Here is a 22481-nt window from a genome sequence, read left to right as displayed (position 1 = left end):
TCTCCCCCTTTGTCAAATTTGTGACAAAACCAAAATTACAATATGCAATAGATATTCAAACAACACATTGCACAAACATGTTGCACTAACATACATATAATGTATGATATGATTCACAATAAATATCATGCACAATAATCAACTCTCCCCCTTAATCCACTACTCTCTGCAAAAAATATTAGCTACATTTCATCATATCATATCCACATATCATTCAATATTACAATGTCTCCCCTTTTTTGTCACAACATGACAAAGGAAGCGAATAAGGATTAATGAAGAGAATAAGAGAGCAGGTAGAATTAATAACTACTCATCCAAATCAAATAAACAGAGTATCTGAATTAAATAGATAAGAATTTAAACAAAATTATCCAATTAGTCATAAGGAAAAGAGTTAGAATAAAGTTATTAATGATACTATCAAATCAAAACAAAACTAATCATATCCTGAAGAGGGAGCAGGAATAGATGGATCAATTTGATGTAAACCCTTATTAATGCGCCTCATATGTTTGCGCATATAAGAAAATTGAGAATCCTGGGTTACACGAATCTGAGCCACCTATTCCTCAAGATTACACAACCTCTCATCGAAATCAGAAGGTTGATAATTAGGGTCAACCTTAGAATCTGATCAAGTTCATCAAATAAATCATCCATATTAACGTCTTCCTGAGGTAAAGCATCAGCTTCTTCATCTCCTCCAGCATTCCCATCAACTTGACCAGGTGCCAAGTTCAGGTTCATCTTGTTGATATTAGAATTGTTAAATAGATGGAGATTAATAGAACCTTCTCCAACAGGCATAGCTATCAAAGCATGATTAGCTAAGTCAGTCATAAGATAAGTGAATGGAATATTGCTATGACCAAGATGGAGACGAAACTGAATAATATGATGACAGATAAGGGAAGGAAGACAGATATGGATTCCATATCCAACTGAATGCATAATGCAGGCCATAAAAGTGGTCAGCTCAGCCTTATTACCTGAGCGAGGATTGACATTCGAAATAAAGATCTGATGTAAGACCCTGTATCTGGGAAACATATATTTGGAACTGAACGCAATACCGCCTTTCCATTCCGCATTCATGTTACAGAGAACTCTCATAATAAATTGTTTAGCATTTTCAGAAGGTCTAGATTGTAAAGTGGATATGGGTATGTCGTCATCAACAACAAGTATATTCATGATTGCTAAAATTAAATGATGGTCTACCTCAATTGGACCTTCTCTAGTTGACATAGTAAATGTCAAATCTTTGAGAGAGAACTCATTAATGCAAGCGTACATGGCCTGCGCAATGGATCGGTATGCATGACTGTCCTAAGATAGTATTTTTTCCAACCTACAGCTTGAAGGAGAGGGACAATGTTGAAGCACTTAAGATTATCAACAAGGACAACACGCTCAACAATAACATTTCTATGATGGAAATCCCGCACATTCTCGGGATCCTCTTCGGTAGGCCGAAGGTGACGCACGGTAATGGGTGCAGAACGGGATGAAGAGGGACTATGAGTGGTTCTCTTCCTATTTCTTCTTTCCATTGTAACAAAGAAATGAAGGATTACAAAAAGAAATGAAAAGATTCCAAGCAAATCAGATTTTTAAAAAAAAATCTTTTCAAACCACCATAAATCTTAAAACAAAAAGCAAAATCAAGATTAAGGATGATCAAAGAACTTAAATCCACAATGAAATAAAAAATGAAGCACTAACCGGAGAGTAATCGAGAGATGGGTTTGACCGGTCATGGTTGAGCTTGATGGAGAAGAAGAAAGAAATGAAAAAAAATGACATTTTCCCCAAATAAAAATCCATTTCATGAGTTTCATGACTAGTCGTGTACATACTCGACTGGTTGTGTCACGACTGGTCGAGTGTATACTCGACTGGTTGTGTAACACTGAAAATATACAATTTTGCATATATTTAAATAAAAAATGTAAAATAATATATACATAAATTATGATATAAATGAGAACAAATTATCAGTTCATATTGAACATACCAAGATCAAATTTTAATTTTGCAAATCGATTTTTGTCAAGTGGTTTTGTGAATATGTCAGCTAGTTGATTCTCAGTCTGAATATATTCCAATGAAATTATCTTTTTTTCCACCAATTCATGAATATAATGATACCTAATGTCAATGTGCTTGGTTCGTGAATGCTGAATAGGATTTTTGAAAATATTAATTGCACTTGAGTTATCACAATATAACATCACAGATTCTTGCACAATTCCGTAATCACTTAGCATTCTCTTCATCCATACTAGCTGAGTGCATGCATTACCTGTAGCAATATATTTAGCCTCAGTAGTGGAGAGCAATACGGAACTTTGTTTTTTTACTTAGCCAGGAAACTAAACAGTTCCCGACATAGAAACAACCACTGCTGGTCGATTTACGATCATCAATGTTACCAGCCCAATCAGCATCCGTGTAACCAACAATTGCACACTAGTATCATATAGATACCAGAGACCAAGATTAGCTGAACTAGTGACATATCACAAAATTCGCTTAGCAGCAATCAAGTGAGACTCTTTAGGGTCTGATTGATATTTGGCACAAATTCCAATGCTAAAAGCAATATTAGGTTGACTTGCAGTTAAATAAAGTAAACTTCCTATCATACTACGATACAACTTAGGATCTACACTTACCTGTTGAATCCTTAGAGAGTTTCAGAGTGGTACTATTAGAGTATCAAAATTTTTTCCACTCTCAAATCCAAACCTTTTAACTAAGTTCAGAGCATATTTAGTTTGAGAGATGAAGAATCTATCAGGAAACTATTTTGACTTAAAATCTTAAGAAATAATTTAGTTCTCCAACCATGCTCATTTCGAATTTGGACTTCATAAGATCTGCAAACTCAACAGTCATGTTAGCATAGGTAGATCCATAAATAAGTCATCAACATAGATTTGCACTATTAAAATATGATCATTATGTTTCTTAACAAATAATATTTTATCTACACTCCCCATAACAAACTCATGACTTAACAAGAATTTAGTTAATTCCATGTACCATGCCCTGGGAGCCTGTTTCAAACCATAAAGTGTCTTTTTTAGGCGATAAACATGATTAGCATGCTTAGGGTCTTCAAAACCCTTTGGTTGTTCAACATATACTTCTTCATGCAAATCACCATTTTAAAATGCACTTTTAACATCTATTTGATATATTTTAAATTTTTTAAAACACGCAATGGATATAAACAGTCTAATTGATTTAAGACGAGTTACTGGGGCAAAGGTTTTATCATAATCAATACCTTAAATTTGGGTGTATCTTTGTACAACAACCTATCCTTATTTCTAATTATGTTACTAAATTCATCAAACTTATTCTTGAAAATCTATTTTGTTCCGATAATATGTTTATCAGTTGATCTTGGAACTAAATACCAAACATTATTTCTCACAAATTGATTGAGCTCTTCTTTCATAGCTACAATCCAGTTTTCATTAGTAAGGGCTTCTTTTACGTTAGCCGATTCCATCTAAGATGTAAAGCACACATAGTTACACATATCTTCTAATTGTTTACGAGTGCATACACCAGTGAGGGGATTTTCAAGGATTTGATCAGTAGGATGATCTTTAATTTGTTCGTAGTTCAGTGTTATTTTGATTAGATGAAGAGTTTGGTTTATCAATTAGAAGAACCTCATCATCTTCTGAACTTGAGACAGGTGTATTCAAATGATTATCAATGACCACATTAATAGATTCTTGTATTACACTGGTCCTCTTGTTAAGTACCCGATATGCTCTACTATTCAAAGCATACCTTAAAAATATCCCTTCATCACTTTTGATGTCAAATTTATCCAGATGTTTTCGGTCACGCAAGATATAGCATTTACTGTCGAAAACTCGAAAGTATTTGACAGAAGGCTTCTTATCAAACCACATCTCATAAGCCGTTTTATTATTATATTTTCTAATATAAACACGGTTAATTAAATAACAAGCAGTATTTACGGCTTCAGCCCAGAGATTTTTAAGAAGCTTCATACTATTTAACATTACATTTGTCATTTCTTGAAGCACCCTATTTTTCCTTTCCACTACCCCATTTTTTTATGGTGTTTTGGGAGCAGAATATTCATGTGATATTCCTTAGTCACTACAAAATTTCTCAAAACTACTATTTTCAAACTCAGAACCATGATCACTATGGATCTTAGTGACCTGTAACTCTTTTTCATTTTGGATACGTTTAAGTGCCATTTCACTTCATCGAGAGTTTCAGATTTCTCTCTTAAGAAGACTACCCAAATATACCTGGTAAAGTCATCTACAATGACCAGAATATACTTCTTGCCACCTCGACTCTCCGTTCTAGTTGGTCCAATGAGATCCATGTGAAGAAGTTTGAGTGGTTTAGATGTGGCAGTGGAGTTTATCTTTTTGTGAACACTCTTGGTTTTTACTAATCTGGCACTCACCACATATCTTATCCACTTTCTTTATTTTAGGTAGGCCTCTTACCAAATCACTTTTACTCAATCTATACAAGTTGTGATAGTGTACATGTCATAAGCGCTTATGCCATAGTTCGGTCTCATTAGTATGGACCATGTAACATGATAGCTTAGATAAGTTTGAGTTATAAACTATATAGCAGTTCTCAGAAGTTATGTGACCAGTTAATATTACTGAACCATTCTTATTTAAGATTTCACACTTCTGGTTTGAAAATTTTACACTGTGATTATTATCGCAAATTTGAGAAACGGTTAATAAATTATATTTTAAACCTTCTACATATAAAACATTCTCAAATAGAGGGAGGTTAAGGAGCTGAACCGTACCTTGGCCAACAATTTTGCAGTTGCTACCATCACCAAATGTGACTGAACCATCAGTCATGTCTTTAAGACTGGTGAACAGACTTTTGTCACCTGTCATATGTCTGGAGCAACAACTATCCAGGTACCACTTTGAATGGCTCGTGGCTTTGAATGCGGTGTGGGCAATGAAACAAGCAACCTTAGGGACCCATTTCATTACAGTTTTGGGTTTACGAGCATAGTTGGTCTTCTTCTGATTATAATTGTTATACGTCCTAACCACTGAGTTAGATTTTAAGAGCTCCTTAAGTAAGTCTACAATTTTCTCAGCTAAAGGATTACGGTTCTAATTTTTATAGTTGATATGGTTCTTTTTAGGATTTATGGACTGAAAAGTTTTAATCGTTTTAGAAATATTTTGATTCAGACTTTTTCCTTTTGAGTTAGAAGACTCTCCTTTAACAAATTTAGGTGGAGTATTCTTTTATTTGAGGGGAATATTTTTATCGTAGCCCAATCCAGATCGATCACCACGTTTTTTGGATCCAAAAAGGAGTTTTTCTAATTTAGGGTCACCTTGAGCATACCTCCATGTGTCCTTCAAACTCAAAAGTGAAGAGACTTCTAGTTTTAGGTTTTCATTTTCAAATTTTAAGCTCTCAACTTGGGACATTTTGAAATCTAAGTCACACTTAGTTTTTTTCAAAGCAATCTGAAAGGTGTGATTTTTTCAAAACCAGATTATCAAAATTCTCTTTCAATTTTAAAAACTTTTCTTTCTATAGTTTTAATTTAACAACTATTTTACAACTTTCCCTATATAGGGCATCATAAGCATCCTGAAGATCTTCTTCATTCTCATGATCGCTTCCCAGATTTTCTTCATTGGTTGTATCATTATCTGAGAAAGTGAACTTAGCTAGAGTCATTAGAGGTTTAACATCATTACCGGACTCAGTTTCAAAATCTTCTGACTCAGAAGAGGCTTCAGAGTAGGAAGATTCATCCCATGTAGCCAACATACCTTTCTTTTTTAGGTTTGTCCTTTTTAGGACATTTATTCGCTAGATGCCCATATTCATGGCAGTTGTAGCATTGACCGTCTTTTAAAGATTTTTAATTTTTTAATCTTGATCTTTTCTTTTCAGTAGGCTTTTGAACATTAACCCTCTTTTTACTTTTGAAAATCTTGTAAAACTTTTTAGCTAAAAGGGCCATATCATCTTCAGAATTTTCTAAATCAGAATTGTTATTTTCATGAGACATGCTTTAAGAAAACTTAAGGGCAATAGATTTACCTTTCAGAGCTTTAAAGTTTAACTCGTAGGTTTGTAAAGAACCAACCAGTTCTTCAACCTGCATATGGTCTATATCACGAAGTTTCTGAATGGCCGTTACTTTTGAATTGAACCTTTCAAGTAGTAAGCATAGTATCTTTGCACAGACTTTTCTTTCTGGGATGTTATCTCCAAGACCCCACATAGAGTTGACTATGTCATTCAACTTAGTATAGAAGTCCATGAATGTTTCACTTTCTTCCATACGTATTTTCTCAAACCTAGTGTTGAGGATTTGTAGTTTAGATTTCTTGATAGTAGTCGTACCCTCGTGTGTCATTTCTAAGATATCCTAAGCTTGTTTCGCAGTATCACAAGATATAATTCTTTTGAATTCATCTAGTGATAGTGCGTAAGTAATTACATTTAAAGCCTTGGCATTGGCACTACTCTCAGTTCTCTGAAGAGTGGTACAAGTACTATAGGGAGCAACCCTTAGAGATTTAGTTCCATCAAGGCTTAGAACTTCAACAGTAGGTGGAGTCCATTTAGTTACTGTGGCTTGCCACACATTCTCATCAAGAGACCTCAAGAATATTCTCATTCTGGCTTTTCAATAAGCATAAGTAGAGCCATCAAAAGGTTGAGGCCTAGTTAAAGAAATGCTATTAAAATTTGACATTGTAAAAGCTTAGATCGGTTAGCTTAGGAATTAAATCCAAATAAACAAGCTATTAGGCTTTGATACCAATTGAAAAGGCCGAGTTATATGTCCTAGAGCAGGGGGTGAATAGGACTATGACAAAAAAAAATTAATAAGTGGAATATAGACAACAAATAGCCAAAAAGAATGCAAATAACAAAAGGAAATAACAACCTTAAAAATCAAGTATTGAGAGGTTGATACAAACTTGGTTCTAAGGACAACCTAACACCAAAAACCAATGGTTTATGCCAGGACAACCTTACTAGAATGTGGGTGAGTATCAAAAACTCAAACTGAAGAGGATATGAAAGAAATAGAAACTAATCTATTACAACATTCACCACACAACATTGAAATATAAAGATTACAACATTCACATCCACAAATACATCCTGTAAGTGCTATGTTTTCTAGCTCCTATGATTGTCAAATTTTGTAGTGCCAAAACCTCTTGGAATCTGTGTCTTTTGTAGCTCAACTTTGTATCATCCTTTGCCTACACTCAAGTACAAGTTCAAGAAGTTCCAATTCAAGTTCAAGCAATTCAAGTATAAGATCTAGAAGTTCATGATCAAGAACCTCAAGAACTAGATCAAGTTTTCAAGATTCCAATATAACAAGACAATGTGCTTTACTCAATATGAAAGTCAAAGAACTTCAAAGCTCAAGTTCAAACTTCAAAGTACTTCAAGTTCAAGACTCAAAGTAAGTGTTAATATCAAGCTTTGTGTACTTCAAGATCAACTATCAACTGAACCAAATGGTGATTCAATGTTCTTATAAGGTATGAAAGACCCTAAATTGACCATAGGTTAGGTCATATTGTTTGCATACTTAAATTGGGTCACTATATAACTTTTATAGGCTTATTCTCGACTAGTCTTAGCCTATGTTTGACTAGTCCTAGTACTGGCTCGACCAGTCTAAGATTTTCTCAACCAATCTAAAGGTTGTTCTAGATTTTTCAGATTTTCTGTTAAATCCTCGACCAGTCCTAGAGACTGCTTGACTAGTCAAGTGAACAGTGCTCGACCAGTCGAGTAGGCTTGACTCAAAGTCGAGTAACCAAATTGAGTCCCACACGACCAGTCGAATGCAGGGCTCGACCGGTCGTGCAGGCCACACGACCAGTCGAGCGAGCCACTTGACCAGTCGTGGAACGACCTTATCTTTTCGCGCCCTAATTTTCGAATGTTTGTTGGTCCTTTGACCAGTCGAACCGACCTCTGGGCCAGTCGAGCGAATAGTATTTTTACCGATAAATTGAGGACGATTTTCAGAGTATTTGATTCCATTCCAAAATATTCAAGTGACTACTCTGAGAAAACTTGTCCCAACATTTGAGAAGCAATTTGGTTAGTATTTAAAATTATTTTATTACTTTTTGTATTTGATTTTGAGTTCTCTATTCTAATCTTATTTGAAGAACGGATTTAAAATTTTCCCTTTCTTGAGATCAAAATCAAATCAAGCAAGCCCGAGGTGATTTAATCTAAAATTCATTTAGAACTTAGAACCTTTCATAAGTTGAATGTGAACATTGAACATCTACGTTGAACATCTACTTCGAATTGGTTCTACCGGGCTTCGTCAAAGGAGAATATCCAGATAAGTTTATTTACTTTTCTGTAAATTTCTGTTTTGTGGTTTTTAAGATTGTGCCAGGAAAATCTCTGTTTTGGTTTATCTGAGGTGATCCAGAAAACTCAGAGTGTGGGGTTTTTAAATTGTGTAAGCCCACTTGAAAGACACAATTGTGAGGGTTTTAGGTGAACCTTGAAAAACCTATTTCTTAGTGAACGCCAATATCCACTGTGTGAGGATATTGGGAGTGGAGTAGTTGTGTGGCTATTTCTCTAAACAGTTGGTGTATACACAAGTGAACCACTATAATTTCTAGTCTTGTGGTGGATGATTGAATGTGGTTGAATGATTGAATGTTGTAATTTATTTTCAGCATTTGTGGTGAATGATTGTAATTTACTTTTTACAATTGTGGGAATGCTGTAATAGCTTAGTTTATTTTCTTTGCTATTTTTATTTCTTTATTCCTCTGTATCGGTTTGGGATTTTGATACACAAACCGTTCTAGTAATCAGGTTGTCCTACCATAAGCCATTGGTTCTTAGTGTAAGGTTGTCCTTAGAACAACATCTGCATCCACCTCTCAATACTTGTACATTTGAGGTTGCTATTCATTTCTGCTATTTGAATTAATAAGTGCTATCATTGTTTATTTCTTTGTTTCCGCATTTAAATTTTTTAATTTGGCATAGTCCTATTCACCCCCCCCCCCCCCCCCATCTAGGACTCTTAGCTCGGCCTTTTCAAGTGGTTTCAAAGCCTAATAGCTCATTTTTATCTTTATTATTTGGATTAATTTCTTGATCTAATTAATCTGAGTTTTTATAAGATGTTAAATTTTGATAGCCTTTCAGTCACTGGGCTTCCACCTTTTGATGGCTCTAGTTATGCTTATTGGAAAGCCAGAATGAGGATTTTCTTAAAATCCATGGATGAGAGTGTGTGGCAAGCCACAATGACCAATTGGACCCTTCCAACCATTCAAGTGACTGGTACTGATGGATCTAAAACGATGAAAGTCACACCTTACTTTTCTTAGACCACTCTTCGAAAAAGTGAGAATAGTGCCAATGCAAAGGCTTTAAATGCCATAACTTGCGTACTATCACCGGATGAATTCAAGAGAATTATATCCTGTGATACTGCAAAGTAAGCCCGGGATATTTTGGAAATGACATATGAGGGAACAACAATTGTCAAGAAATCTAAAGTCCAAATCCTCACAACCAAATTTGATGAAATACGTATGGTAGAAAGTGAAACCTTCATGGACTTCTGTACTAGATTGAAAGACATTGTCAACTCAATGTGGGGTCTTGGTGATAGAATCCCAGAAGCTAAAGTCTGTGCAAAGATACTGCGCTCATTGCCTGAACGGTTCAATTCAAAGGTGACCGTGATACATGAACTTTGTGATGTGGTTAATATGAGGGTAGAAGAATTGGTTGGTTCTTTACAAACCTACGAGTTAAACTTTAAAGCTCCTGAAGGTAAGTCCATTGCTCTCAAGTCTTCTAAATGTATTTCTCATGATAATAGTAATTCTGATTTGGAAACATCTAAAGATGATATGGCCCTTTTAGCTAAAAAGTTTTATAAGATTTTTAAAAGTAAAAAGAAGATTAATTTGCAAAAACCTAATGAAAAGAAAAGATCTAGTAAACAAATGTCCTAAGGTGGACAAGTCTAAAAAGAAAGGTATGTTGGCTACATGGGTTGAATCTTCTTGCTCTGAAGCTTCTTCTGAGTCAGAAGATTCTAAAATCGAGTCGGCTAATGATGTTAAAGCCCTAATGACTCTAGCCAAGTACACTTTTTCAAATAATGATGATTCAACTAATGAAGAAAATCTAAATAGTGACCATGAAACTGAAAAAGATCTTTAAGATGCTTATGATGCCCTATACAGGGAAAGTTGCAAAATTGTTGTAAAGTTAAAACTTCAGAAAGAAAAGTTTTCAAAGCTATAAGAAAATTTTGATAATCTAGTCTTAGAAAAATCTCACATTTCAGATTGTTTTGGAAAAACTAAGTGCGACTTAGACTTCAAGACTTCCCAAGTAGAAAACTTAAAATTTGAAAATGAAAAGCTTAAGCTTGAAGTCTCTTCCCTTTTAAGTTTAAACGACATATGGAAGTAAGGTAATCCTAAATTGGAAAAACTTTTATCCGGATCTAAAAAATGTGGCGATCGATCTGGATTAAGCTACGACAAAAGTATTCATTCTAAACATAAGAATACTCCACCCAAATTTGTGAAAGGAGAGTCTTCTAACTCAAAAGAGAAAAGTTCGTATCAAAATTATTTTAAAAATACTAAAACTTTTCAGACCTTAAAACCTAAAAATAACCATATCAACTATAAAAATCAGAATCGTAATACTCTAGCTGAGAAAATTGTTGACTTACTTAAGGAGCTCTTAAAATCTAACTCAGTAGGTCTAACTTATAACAACTAAAAACATAAGAAGACCAACTATACTCGTAAACCCAAAACTGTAATGAAATGGGTCTCTAAGGTTATGTGTTTGGTTGCCCACACCGCTTTCAAAGCTTCAAGTTATTCAAAGTGGTACCTAGACAGTGGTTGCTCCAGACATATGATAAGTGACAAAGGTCTGTTTACAAATCTTAAAGACATGACTGATGGTTTAGTCACATTTGGTGATGGTAGCAACTGCAGAATTATTGGCCAAAATATAGTTCAACTCTTTAACCTCCCTCTATTTGAGAATATTTTATATGTAGAAGGGTTAAAACATAATTTATTAAGCATCTCTCAAATATGCGATAATACTCATAGTGTAAAATTTACTAATCAAGGGTGTGAAATTTTAAATAAAAATGGTTGTGTAATATTAACTGGTCGCAGAACTTCTGAAAACTGATACATTGTTTGTGATTCAAGCTCATCCAATTTGTCATGTTACATAGTCCATACTGATGAAACCGAATTATGGCATAAACGCCTCAAACATGTACACTACCGCAACCTGTATAGATTGAGCAAAAAAGAGTTGGTAAGAGGTTTACCCAAAATACAAAAAGTAGACAAAATATGTGGTGAATGTCAGAATGGCAAACAAACTCCACCAAAAAATGAGATAGTGGAAAGAAAAAATAGAGTGCTTTAAGAAATGGCGAATGTAATGCTAAATAGTATGAAGCTTCCTAAAAATCTTTGGGCTGAGGCGGTAAATACTGCTTGTTATATAATTAACCGTGTTTACACTAGAAAATCAAATAATAAAATGGCTTATGAAATGTGATTTGATAAGAAGCCTACAGTCAAATACTTTCGAGTTTTTGGCAGCAAGTGCTACATCTTACGTGACCGAGAAAATCTGGGTAAATTTGACACCAAAAGTGATGATGGGATATTTTTAGGGTATGCTCTAAATAGTCGAGCGTATCGGGTTCTCAACAAGAGGACAGGTGTAATTCAAGAGTCCATTAATGTAGTTATAGATGATCACTTGAATACACCTATCTCAAGTTTAGAAAATAATGAAGTGCTTATAATTGATAAACCGGACTCTTCATCTAGTATAAATAACACTGAACTTAGGATAGTTAAAGACCATCCTTCTAATCAAATCCTTGGAAACCCTCTCACTGGTGTGTACACTCGTAAACAACTTGAAGATATTTGTAATTACGTGTGTTTTACATCTTAGATAGAACCGGCTAAAGTAAAAGAAGCTCTTATTGACAAATACTGGATTGTGTCAATGCAAGAAGAGTTTAATCAATTTGTTTGAAATGATGTTTGGTATTTAGTTCCAAGACCAAAAGATAAACACATTATCAGAACAAAATGGATCTTTAAAAATAAGTCTGATGAACTTGATAATATCATTAGAAACAAGGCTAGGCTGGTTGCACAAGGGTACACTCAAATTGAAGGTATCGATTATGATGAGACCTTTGCCCCAGTAGCTCATCTTGAATCAATCAGACTATTTATATGCATTGCGTGCTTCAGAAAGTTCAAAATATATTAAATGGATATAAGGAGTTCTTGAAAGGCGATCTGCATGAAGAAGTTTATGTTGAACAACCATCGGGTTTTGAAAACCCTAAACATGCTAATCATGTTTATCGCTTAAAAAAAGCACTCTACAGTTTAAAACAAGCTCCCAGGGCATGGTATGAAAAGTTGACTAAGTTTCTACTAAGTCATAACTTTATAATGGGAAGTGTTGATAAGACTTTATTTTTAAAGAAACATAATGATCACATACTGATAGTACAAATCTATGTTGATGATATTATTTATGGATCTACCTGTGCTAACATGACTATTGAGTTTGCAGATCTTATGAAGTCTAAATTTGAAATGAGCATGGTTAGAGAATTAAACTATTTCTTAGGGTTGCAAGTCAAACAGCTACCTGATGGTTTCTTTATTTCTCGAACCAAATATGCTCTGAACTTAGTTAAAAAGTTCAGATTTGAGAGTGGGAAAAATTTTAATACTCCTATGAGTACTACTCTAAAACTCTCTAAGGATTCAACCTGTAAGAGTGTGGATCCTAAATTATATTGCAGTATGATAAGAAGTTTACTTTATTTAACTGCGAGCCGACCTGATATTGCATTTAGCGTAGAAATTTGTGCTAGATATTAATTTGACCCTAAAGAGTCACATCTGATTGTTGTTAAGCGGATTTTGTGATATGTCGCTAGTTCAGCTAATCTTAATCTCTGGTATCCACATGTTACTACTGTGCAATTAGCTGGTTACTCGGATGCTGATTAGGCTGGTTACATTGATGATCGTAAATCAACTAGTGGTGGTTGTTTCTATGTCGGGAATTGTTTGGTTTCTTGACAAAGTAAGAAACAAAGTTCTATATCGATTTCAACAGCTGAGGCTGAATACATTGCTACTAGTAATGCATACACTCAGCTTGTATGGATGAAGCGAATGCTAAGTGATTACAGAATTGCGCAAGAATCTATGGTTCTATATTGTGATAATTCAAGCGCAATTAATATTTCTAAAACTCCAATTCAGCATTCACAAACTAAGCATATTGACATTAGGTATCATTATATTCATGAACTAGTGGAAAATAAGATAATTTCATTAGAATACATTCCTACCGAGACTCAACTTGCAAACATATTCACAAAATCTCTCGACAAAAACAGGTTTGTAAAATTGAAATTTGATCTTGGTATGTGCAATATGAATTGATGATTTATGCCCTACTGTTTAATAATGTATATATTTATTATTTTTAAAAAATTTTAATTCAAATTAATGAAAAATTGCTTATTTTCAGGGGTACACGACCAGTCGAGTATGTACTCAACCAGTCGTGAAACACGGGATTGGCCTTTAATTTGGAGAAAATCACTTTTTTCTTCATTTGATTCTTCTTCTCCAACAAGCCCTACCATGACTGGTCGATCCCATCTTCGATTCCTCCATGGTTAGTGCATTATTTTCAATTTCTTTGTAGATTCAAGTCATTTGCACTCCCTTTGCTTCATTTGTGTAATTTATTTCAAGCTTTGTGAGTGTTTTTGGGGTTTTCTATCCAAAAATCTAATCTACTAGAAACTCATCTTACCTCTTTTGTAATATTGTCATTCCTTGCTTTCTTTATTGCAAATGGAAGGTAGAAACAAGAAGGAAGGATCTCGCGGTCCCTCTTCTTCTCGTTCTACTCCATCACGGTGCACCACCTTCGGTCACCCGAGGAAGATCCCGATAATTTACGGGATATACGATTGCGCAATGTGATAGTGGAACGGACGATTAATACTGATCATTTGACACCTTTTGATGTTGTTCCGCTCCTTCAGTCTGTAGGATCAGATAACATATTACATTAGGGTGGTCCGGCATACCGCTCCATTGTGCAGGCTATGTATGCTTGTATAAGTGAATTCTCTACTGATAATCTGACATTCACTATTATGACTAGAGAAGGTCCAATAGCTGTGGACCGTCATATTATTTCTAGATTAATGGAGATACCTGTCAATGATGAAGGTATTCCAATCCATACTCTTGTAGCAAAACTGTTAGAATCTGAGAAGAGAATGCTTACTAGAGCTTTATGTAATATGGATGCGAAATGGAGTACTGGGAATGCGCTTGCTTCTAAGTATATGTTATCCAGATATAGGGTCCTCCATAGGATTTTCATTTCTAATGTCTATCCTCGATCTGGTAACAAAACTGAGCTTACTACATTTGTGGCTCGTATCCTTCATTCAATTGTTACTGGAGTCTCTGTGTGTCTCCCTTCTCTTATCTGTTATATCATGATTCAGTTCCATCTCCATCTACGTCACAGTGACATACCCTTTGCGTATCTTATGACTGTTTTAGCCACCCATAGTTTAGTGGCTATGCCTGTTAGAGAGGCTCCTATTAATCATCTTCCCTTCAACAATTCAAATATAAACAAGATGAATTTGAAATTAGCTCCAGGCCAAGTTGATGTGGGTGGTGGTGGAGCAGTTGAAGCAAATGTAGAGGAGAGTGCTTTGCCTCCAAATGATGTTAATATGGATGACATCTTTGATGAAATTGAATCTGTCTCTGCAGCAAATCCTGATTTTCAATCGTCCGATTTTGATGAACGTTTACGTTCTCTTCAGGAAAAGGTTGAAGTTATGCATGTGTCTCAAGAAATGCAGTTTAAATATATGCACAAATATCTGAGGTGCATTAACAAGGGACTGCATCAAATTGATCCTTCCATACCTGCACCTTCTTCTAGTTCAGATTAATTTTAACTCTCTGATTTGTAGTAACTTTTATACTTGGATTTCTTTCTATGCTTGGACTTATTGTGGACTTGTTTGAATGATTATCTTTAAGTTCTCTTGACCTTTATCCATCATTACTTCTTATTTTTATTGGTTCTTTCCTTTGTCATATTTTGACAAAAAGGGGGGAGAATTTGTGTTGAATGCCTTGTCTATGAATTCTATGTATGTTATATGTGGAGAATGGTTAACTAGGTAGAAAATTTCTTCTAATTTTCTCCTCTTGAATTCTATGGAGTATTATATTGAGGGGGAGTTTTTAGTTGGCTATTTGGTTCCTATTTAGTTCCTATTACTAGTGGTGCATGATTATTTATTGTGCATATTATGCTTATCTTATTTTAATGAATTGTGTTTTGTCACAAATTTGACAAAGGGGGAGATTATAAGTGCTATGTTTTCTAGCTCCTATGATTGTCAAATTTTGTAGTGCCAAAACCTCTTGGAATCTGTCTCGTGTAGCTCAACTTTGTATCATCCTTTGCCTACACTCAAATACAAGTTCAAGAAGATCCAATTCAAGTTCAAGCATTTCAAGTACAAGATTTAGAAGTTCATGATCAAGAACCTCAAGAACTAGATCAAGTTTTCAAGATTCCAATATAACAAGGCAATGTGCTTTACTCAATATGAAAGTCAAAGAACTTCAAAGCTCAAGTTCAAACTTCAAAGTACTTCAAGTTCAAGACTCAAAGTAAGTGTTAATATCAAGCTTTGTGTACTTCAAGATCAACTATCAACTAAAGCAAATGGTGATTCAATGTTCTTATAAGGTATGAATGACCCTAAATTAACCATAGGTTAGGTCATATTGTTTGCATACTTAAATTGGGTCACTATATAACTTTTATAGGCTTATTCTCGACTAGTCTTAGCCTATGTTCGACTAGTCCTAATATTGGCTCGACCAGTCTAAGATTTCCTCCACCAGTCTAAAGGTTGTTCTGGATTTTTCAGATTTTCTGTTAAATCCTTGACAAGTCCTGGAGACTGCTCGACCAGTTGAGCAGGCTCGACTCAAAGTCCAACAACCAAATTGGGTCTCACACGACCAGTCGAATGCAGGGCTCGACCGGACGTGCAGGCCTACAACCAGTCGAGCGAGCCACTTGACCAGTCGTGGAGCGACCTTATCTTATCGCGCCTGAATTTTCAAATATTTGTTGGTCCTTCAACCAGTCGAACTGACCACTGGGCCAATCGAGTGAACAGTATTTTTGCCTATAAATTGAGGACGATCTTCAGAGTATTTGATTTCATTCCAAGATATTCAAGTGACTACTCTGAGAAAACTTGTCCCCACGTTTGAGAAGCAATTTGGTTAGTATTTAAAATTATTTTATTACTTTTTGTATTTGATTTTGAGTTCTCTATTCCAATCTTATTTGAAGAAGGGATTCAAGTTTTTCCCTTTCTTGAGATCAAAATCAAATCAAGCAAGCCCGAGGTGATTTAATCTAAAATTCATTTACAACTTAGAACCTTTCATAAGTTGAATGTGAATATTGAACATTTACGTTGAACATCTACTTCGAATTGGTTCTACCAGGCTTTGTCAAAGGAGAATATCTAGATAAGTTTATCTACTTTTCTTAAAGTTCTGTTTTGTGGTTTTTGAGATTGTGCCAGGAAAATCTCTATTTTGGTTTGTCTGAGGTGATCCAGAAAACTCAGAGTGTGAGTTTTTTGAATTGTGTAAGCCCACTTAAAAGACACAATTGTGAGGGTTTTAGGTGAACCTTGAAAAACCTATTTCTTAATGAACGCCAATATCCATTGTGTGAGGATATTGGGAGGGGAGTAGTTGTGTGGCTATTTCTCTAAACAGTTGGTGTACACATAAGCGAACCACTATAATTTCTGGTCTTGTGGTGGATGATTGAATGTGGTTGAATGATTGAATGTTGTAATTTATTTTTCAACATTCATGGTGAATGATTGTAATTTACTTTTTGCAATTGTGGGAATGTTGTAATAGCTTAGTTTATTTTCTTTGCTATTTTTATTTCTTTATTCCTCTGTATTGGTTTGGGATTTTGATACACAGACCGTTCTAGTAATCAGGTTGTCCTACCATAAGCCATTAGTTTTTGGTGTAAGTTGTCCTTAAAACAACATCTGTATCAACCTCTCAATACTTATACATTTAAGGTTGTTATTCATTTTGCTATTTAAATTAATAAGTGTTATCATTATTTATTTCTTTGCTTCCGCATTTAAATTTTTTAATTTGTCATAGTCCTATTCACCCTCCCTCTAGGACTCTTAGCTCGGCCTTTTCACATCCCACAATCATAAACCATAAAAGATAAAGAAATAAATCACACATCCACCAAACACAAAGAATTAGAGTGGTTCACTTGTGTGTACACCAACCGTTAATAAACAGCCATACAACTACTCCACTGCTAATATCCACTCCCTCAGGATATTGGCGTTCACTAATCAAAATATGTTTTTCAAGGTTCACATAAATCCTTCACAATTATGTCTTTAGATGGGCTAAAACAATTCAAAAAAACCCCTTGCTCTGAGATTTTCTGGATCACCTCAGATAAAACCAAAATAGAGATTTGCTGGAACAATCTCACAAACCAGAAATGAATTAAATTACAGAAAAAGTAAAAACTTATCTGTATGACGATTCTGAAGCAGCTCGATAGAACCAACTAGATGACAATATAAATGTTCAACCTTCAGTCTCACAAGTGTATAGGGTAGGGTTCTAAGTCTAGATGATTTTTAATTAAATCAGCAAGGGCTTTGTTTTGATTTTGATCTCAAGGAAGGGTAAATCAAATATCCCTTTTCAAAATGAAAATGGAATAGAGAATTAAAATAAAAAAACAAGAGCTACTTTAAAGAATCTTAAATATGCACAAAATAGCTTAGGATGTACTCAAAATTATCTCAGAGTGATTGTTTAAGAATGATAAGAATTGAATAGAAAACTCTGAAATTCGAGCACTATTTATACGAGAAAAATAGGTTCGCACAACTGGCTTTTGGTTAGCTACGACTGGCCTTATCCAAACAGATTTTTAAAAATTCTGGCATGATAAGATTTTTCAGCTGCACGACTGGCCTTGTGGATCCCACGACTGGTCGTGGACACCACACGACTGGTCATGTGAGTCCAGATTACTTGCTGGAAAACTAGTCGAGCACTGCACAACTGGTCGAACACTATTCACACGACTGGTCGAGCAGTTTTCAGGGCTGGTCATAGACCAATAGAAAAATTCTAAAAATTCATAACAAATCCTGGACTAGTCGAGGAAATACTGGGACTGGTCGATCCAGTACTAGGGCAAGTTGAAAGAACAGAATTTTACACTTATAAAATGACCAAAATGACCGACCGAAAGTATGAAATGATCTAATTATGATCTAAAGTCAATCTAGGTCAATCATACCTTACTTGTAAGATAGAACATATGAACACTTAATCTATCAATCACTTCAGTAGCTTTAATTCTTACGATCTTCGAAGCTTGAACTCGACATACCAAACATATTCTTCAACTAGGTCTTGAGTTCGTGGACTTTTCTAATTCTAGATCTTGAACAGCAATTTTCTTGAAAACTCTATCTTCACTTAATATATGAAAGTTTTTACTTTCTTCTAATTTGAAGATCTCGGTAAGTTCATCGTAGATATCGGCAAGATAGATTCAGCATAAACAAAACGAACGTCGAAGATTCAATGTGAACAGTTACACAAGCTTGATACACATCAAGATACAAACTTGAATTGGTTTGTCACACCAAAATTTGACAATCCTTAGGGTTTATCAACATAGTACTTTTAATCTCCCCATCTAGCAAGATATTACTTGCCTTGAGATCTCGATGAATAATCTTAAGCCAAGAATCTTCGTGAAGATAAAGCAGCCCACGTGCAATCCCTCCTATGATTTTGTAGCGCCTTTCCCAATCCAAACATGCACGCTTAGTTGGATCTATGAGACAGCCCAATTATGAAAGATAAAATTAGTACGAAAATGGGTTTATAAAGCAGTTCATCAAACTAATCCTAAATTGTACAACAACATCTTTTATTAAGGGAGCTATGTTAATTCCTATTTCAGATATTGGAGTGTAGTAGGTGGACTCATCGATTGTAGTTCATGAATGCCCCAAACAATGAACTCGAAGTGAATGCCTGGATAAGCTATTCTATAATTGGACAACGTAAAAATCCTAACGGCACTTAGCTTCCGTTTGGCTCCTTGTATTGGTCAAGCAATGGTGCATTTGAAACTGGATTGGCGTAAAAAATTAGTTTGAAATGCATTGATTTTTCCAATTCTGGATTGAGTAATATGTGGAATCCAAATGCACCCTTAGAGAAAAATCTCCCCTCTAAGAAGCCATCCAATGAAAATGGACAAACTACAACTACCAGACAATCCTTATCATCTGAGAAAGCAATCTTGATTGTTATCTCACATCCTACCATGAAACCCACCTTACAAACAATCCAGGAAACCGGGAAGGTGGGCCCCACATGTACAATTTGTTGGGCCGAACAAAAGTTCCACCTATCAAGGCTTTCATTGGGCACGTATTCAAAAATGAGAATCTGTTCGTCTCCATCTAAGCAACAACCCAAGAGCCTAACAAGATTCAGGTGTTGAAGCTTAGCTACTAATACTACTTCATTACTGAACTCTTCTAATCCTTCTTTAGTACTCCTAAACAGCCTTTTCACTGCTATTTCTTGGCCGTCCAACGTACCCTGAAATTTAAAGAAGAGATTATGGGACCTTTAATCTTGTCTAAAATGACTGAAAACCTCACCCTCTTAATTTTGGATGTTCATTTTGCGTGCACATCTCCTGCTGTTCGACAATGGTGGGAGGGAGTTGTAATGGGCTATTCAGATTGGAGTTTTGAAAATTCACGTTTTGAAATGTTTGCTGGATTCCCACCATCTCTGAACTGTGTGAGATTTGTGTGCACCGAACTCTCAGCATACACCATGCACATTGATGATCAGACGCATATATCATGATAGTGAAGGGCCATTTAGACCTTTGTGCTTACTGATCTGGATCACGTGTCTGATGAAGATTTTAATGGCCTGCACATGGTAGATGATATGTATAGCCAAACATTATCTAATTACATATTAGTATTACCTTGTAAATGGCACTAAATCCACTTTCTCCAAGCTTATTTGCATCTGAGAAGTTATTAGTGGCAGCTCTGATTGTACCCAAATCAAGTTGCAATGAGTCCACTTCTCCAATATCAGGCCCATCTGTGTAGAGTAGCAAACCAACAGAAATTCTGAATGAGGATCCATAATAGCATTTCTAACAAGAGCAATGCCCTTTATAATAAAAATAAAAATAATCAATTGTTGATTTTTCCTGCTACTGAAATTATAGAACGAAAAACCACCTTCAAAGCTTTTTTGAACTTCAAAATAAAAATAAAAATTTGTAAGATGTGGAACTACCTGAAACTGTAGTCCAGGGCTATCAATGGGTTGGGGTTAGGTCCTATTGTATCCATATCCAGCCTAACTGGGTTCGGGTCTTTTCAAGTCCAATTCTAGATCTTGGAGATGTAGAAGAGCATCACACAAGAAAAAGCTATGAAGTGTAAAACAAAGATTCTCTTTAGCTCTGTTTACTAACTAGTCACCCCTTATTTCCTAAAGTTATTAACATTACAACTCAGTAACACAAATTCCTAGGTTTTCAATTCTCACGAGTGGGATCCATGGCTCAGTAACACAAATTTGGTGTAGATAGACCACTCCCCAAAATCTGCATCATCCAAAGACCAAATAAACATCCAGCAATTCATGGTAGCAATAACTGCAACAAATGGCTCGAGTTCTGGCCAACATGATTAGTTGATTAGGCCAATTTCAAGATAACCCAACGAGGTTTAGAAAACCCTAAAAGGCAAACGAATTGCTCATTTTCAACCACAACGTGAACTTAAAAAGTCATTGAATTTATATTAGGTGGACATGAATCCAACAGTTAAGAAGAAACATACACCAACTGTTTAAAATATCTGTTAACTACTTTGATATGCAGTAAGGTATTCATTGGTACTCAGGGAAGTTTAGTCATTTTTCTTAGCATCCATGTCTCAACAATAATAGTGTCCAATTGTCAAGATGCAAGAGGGTAATAAATATGCATTTGCAAGCAATAAAATATTATGCATGAAGTTTAATCAAAGAACAACAGAATTTTGGCAGGTTTCTTCACCAAAAAAACTCATGAACCTTGATCATGCATTAAACTATTACGTTGGTATTGAAGTTTTGTAGGATAGGCTTACCCTTCAATGCTTCATGGTGGATCTGGCTTCCATAGATTATATTATAATTCACTAAAATACTCTAAAACTACTGCAAAATCATCATCATCATAAACGCGCACACACACACTCTCTCTAATATTACATATCACTGATAAATTCATGATGACACAACAAATTGAAATGAGGTTTTTTTTTTCAATGACCTAAACTGTTTATGTGATAAGGCTCTCCTTGGATGGTCCGTTCTTGTAAAACTCTCAGATTAAATATCTAACCCTTTAATTATAGAAAAGTTGTGGTAATTGTCAATTATCAAAGGGTTGGAATAATCCATTTGAGATCTTTGGTTTGAATCCTAGATGCTCATATTCAAATGCTAAGTCTTGCCGTATCTTTTTTTTTTTTTCTTTTTTTTCATTTCCTCCCAAACCACAAACTCACACACACACCTTCCACATGGGCGCTTAGATCTAATGATCTCAATGTTGAAACAAAGTTTGTCCACCTACCATTGAGTCATGGAGCTGAGTATTCTTTGGTTCCGTGAGGACCTGAGGTAGGAAAAATACCTCGGTTGTATGCACTATCTAATCAGTGTTTATCTATATTGCCTCTAATGTCAAAAGGATAAATGGCTTACCTTCAAGAGGAACGATGAACAGTAATACGCTACCTTTGGGTACATATCATCTAGAATTGGCTTAATTTCATCTATATACAAAGAGAATCTCTATACACAAAACAAAACTAAATGACTTTTCTTTTTTCTTTTATCTTCTTTTTTTTTCCAATTGTTTCAATTGTCTCAACTTTCCCAGCAGTAGCCTTGGTATCACGTAGTTGATCTTCAACGCATTTATCCTCATCCCCACTGCTCTTACTGATCACACCAGCAAGAGTATAAAGAGATAGAGAGAGAGGGGCAAAAGAAACATCAATTGTCTATATACAAAGAGAATCTCTATACACAAAACAAAACTAAATGACTTTTCTTTTTTCTTTTATCTTC

The 22481-nt window shown here is 35.1% G+C and overlaps 1 protein-coding gene across 3 annotated transcripts in view; it reads right to left on the bottom strand.

The window, feature by feature from the left end:
- LOC131241530 (cysteine-rich receptor-like protein kinase 6) overlaps positions 1-22168 on the bottom strand; it is a 42261-nt gene extending 20093 nt beyond the window's left edge. Inside the window, exons 1-3 of one of the 3 annotated variants that reach the window (XR_009169097.1) lie at positions 22113-22168; positions 20904-20961; positions 20326-20447 (exon numbers count right to left, since the gene is read on the bottom strand). Coding sequence is in view for 2 of the 3 variants with exons in the window: in XM_058240294.1 (XP_058096277.1) it covers positions 20326-20447; positions 20904-20916 (135 nt within the window). In the remaining variant the exon portion in view is untranslated. Of the gene's footprint in view, positions 1-20325; positions 20448-20903; positions 21075-22112 lie in introns of those variants that run through there. The other 2 variants (XM_058240294.1, XM_058240295.1) reach the window with 2 other exon arrangements.
- Positions 22169-22481: the final 313 nt, after the last annotated feature.

The sequence above is a fragment of the Magnolia sinica genome, chromosome 3 (assembly GCF_029962835.1).
Source record: "Magnolia sinica isolate HGM2019 chromosome 3, MsV1, whole genome shotgun sequence".
NCBI classification, from domain to species: domain Eukaryota; kingdom Viridiplantae; phylum Streptophyta; class Magnoliopsida; order Magnoliales; family Magnoliaceae; genus Magnolia; species Magnolia sinica.
Note: the sequence above shows the minus strand (reverse complement) of the source record. Positions and strands in the feature narration are given on the sequence as shown.